Source organism: Candida theae (assembly GCF_024610275.1).
Source record: "Candida theae strain CBS 12239 chromosome Unknown scaffold144, whole genome shotgun sequence".
In the NCBI taxonomy this organism is placed as follows: Eukaryota; Fungi; Ascomycota; class Pichiomycetes; order Serinales; family Debaryomycetaceae; genus Lodderomyces; species Lodderomyces theae.
Window position 1 is genome coordinate 1 of NW_026261373.1, and position 2,971 is coordinate 2,971.

General features: G+C 38.8%; 1 protein-coding gene across 1 annotated transcript; it reads right to left on the reverse strand. All coding sequences in view use genetic code 12, as the record gives it.

The window, feature by feature from the left end:
* Positions 1 to 451: 451 nt before the first annotated feature.
* On the reverse strand, positions 452 to 2,713 carry KGF57_001243 (uncharacterized protein; the record flags this gene model as incomplete). The annotated part of the gene is made up of 1 exon (XM_051750428.1): positions 452 to 2,713. One exon carries the CDS (start codon positions 2,711 to 2,713, stop codon positions 452 to 454), a length of 2,262 nt encoding a protein of 753 aa, XP_051610251.1.
* Between the last annotated feature and the right edge of the window lie 258 nt (positions 2,714 to 2,971).

The following is a 2,971-nucleotide window of genomic DNA, read 5'->3' on the forward strand; positions in this document are numbered from 1 at the left end:
TGTCCCTTGAAAGTGGAAAAATAGCGACTTATACAAAAGAAACCAGAGCTTGACACGCACTGATCATGTTGTGAATATGTCAATGATAATGACTTTAGTACAGGAGCTATGTGCTCCTGTTGAATGTAATCTCCAGGTTCACCAATGATACTACTACTCCTACCCTCTCTCCCCTACAACAATACTTTGTGTAAATCACGTGTTAAAGTAAAGTGCGGTATATGCTTCCTTCATCTATCATGTTGACCACCTCTTGCTATTACATGAACGAATCTCACAAAGAAAAGAGCCTATTTTGCATTCCGTTTTGTATTACTAATAGTACATTGATTAGACTAAACTTCAAAAACAAACTAAACAGCATTTTCATCAAATAAATAAATAAATTAATTAATTAATTAATAAACTTTGGGCTGAGTGGTGGATCCATATCCTTTCAGATACTCATTCCTCATACATCAACATGCTTAACTGTGGCTCTGCCCAATTTATAACTACCAATCAAAGGAGGGATAAACACCTCATACGCAGTCGACTTACTTGCCAAATCACCATGGTCTTTTTCAACTCGAAGTGAAGTGACAATTGAGTCTCCAAACAACGGATACTTGATAAACCTGTCATTTGGTTCTTGATCGTGCAAGAAATCACCTTGTTCAGTGTCATGCTCATTGTCAAATGCTGGTTGTGGGTATTTTCTCAACACTGAGGAGGAGTTAGAGGAGTCAGAAACAGCATGTTTGCCATTGGCAACTTGTGATTCATCTTTGGTAGTTGCAGCGTCGGCAGAAGCAGCAGCAGCAGCATCCTCTTCCTCTTCCTCACCTTCAGTAGCAGACCCGCCTATTAATGATTTATACTTTACTGATTGTTTGGCCAAAACCAAATCCGACCAGTTTCTCTTGTTCAAAAACTGGTGATTGGCTCTGTCTTTCCCATCAGCATCCTTGAGGAAAATGGGCACAATATCCTCATCGGTATCTTGGTTGAAATGATGAATTCCACTACGATTGTTCAACAAGGTTGCCATCGCGTCAGGTGGTGGTGCATTGACAATGGCTGATGAAATGACATTGAAAATCAATCTTGGGTCATTTTCAGGGTGAGCAGTCAAATCTTTATTCAAATCTTCAACTTCTTTTGCTCCTTTCAAAATATGAGCATTGGGGTGATGATGGTATTTGGACTTCATTCTACCAATACAACCTAAATGGACATCCCCTGATAAAATGGTGATTCTGATACCCTTTTGAGAACCAAACTCCATCAAGTCTTTAATCAACTTATTACGCTCAGTCTTGTGATGTTTGGAACACCAGTGATCATTCAAATCATCCAAGACCTCGACATCACCATCGAACTCATTCACCAACCCTTTGCTGATGACGCCCTTGGTGGCCAATTTACGCAATGGTGCCATTGCTCTTGAGGTCAACAACCATTCTAACCATACTAATCTTGGGTAAAAAATGGGCACTCCAAGCATGACATACAAGTGTTTCACATCGCCATTGGCTTTCAATGTTTCATTCATTCTGTTGAAAATGATCTGGTAGGTTTGAGGATGGCAAATTTGTTTCAATTTCCGTTCAGTACGACAATCCAACCCCAATAGACTTACTTCTTTACCCAATCTCATAAACACTGAATGGTTTTTTTGTTTGATGAATGGACCTTCTTTACCCAATACCCATGAAGGATCACTCAAGTGTAATTTTTCCTCGGGGTTGATGTGATGTTGAAACAACATGTAGTACTTGTATGCTACATTACCAACGGTTGAAAAAATTGGTGCTTGCATGGTTGAGTCATGGTAGGATCCGAATCCGTCGATAATGTCATGATCATCATAAATATTAACCAGGGGGATTTGGGACATTGTCAATGGAAATAAAGCTTCAACGACTTGAGATGCAGTACCTTTCCAAAACCCCTTTCCAAACCAATTCATATAATGATTCAAATAAAAGTTGTTAAACTCTGCCAAGATTTTGTCATCGACTGGAGCAGTACTTTTCTTAATTGGATTATGCATCTGAGTCCATTCTTGTAACTTTTTCGAGTGTAATTTAATGGCATCAGAGTAGATTTGATCTCCACCACCCAACATCACATGATAATGTTGTTGTGAGTGCTTGGCCAATACATCATACCAAAGTGAGGACTTGAATTCCGATGCATCACAACTCAAAGTGAACCCATTACATGAATACGAAATGACATTCATACTTTCGTCAACACTGGGGATGAAAAACTGAAACGATTTCTTGAAGAACTTGTCAATGTAGTATTCAACTTTTTGTTCGTACTTGGCCAATTGCAATTCAATTGTGTATCTAAAGAAGGAATACCCATCTTCTTCATAGTACTTGGTTACTGCAAATTCGCCAGTGCCAAATTCCCCATTGGACACAGATTCAGAAGCAGGTCCAATCTTGTAAGTGATTGGAGGTGGATTTCCCTGCGGGGAATCTTTAACCACCAACATGATTGAACCTCTGTAGTTGGTTGTATTGTTTTCCAAGGTACCAGCTAAACGTAAAATGGGACCACATCTGATGTCATAGTCACCTAGTTTATCATTAGGGTCAATTGGTCTAGTTTTAGGCACATCTTGTCTAGCCAATTCATTAATTTTCAAGTATTCGTCCAAGGGCAACGGACTAAACCAGTCTTCTGTAGACTGTTGTTGATTATCAGGAGCAGAAGGCATTGGGCAATTCTACTGGTTGTGATGTAGCGATTGATTCAGTTGGAGATGGGGATAGTGGACTTGGCCAGTGTTGTAGTTGTTGTTAGCTCCAGTGGAAAGAAGAAAGAACGGAAATAAGGATTTATTTATTCCAGGGTTGCTGTTTATATTAATTTTTTTTTTTTTTGTTTTGTTTTCTTTTTGTTTTTTTTTGCCTGTCGTCTTCTACTATGGTCTGATGGCTGGTTTATTTGAAATTTTGTGTATTAACTATTATAT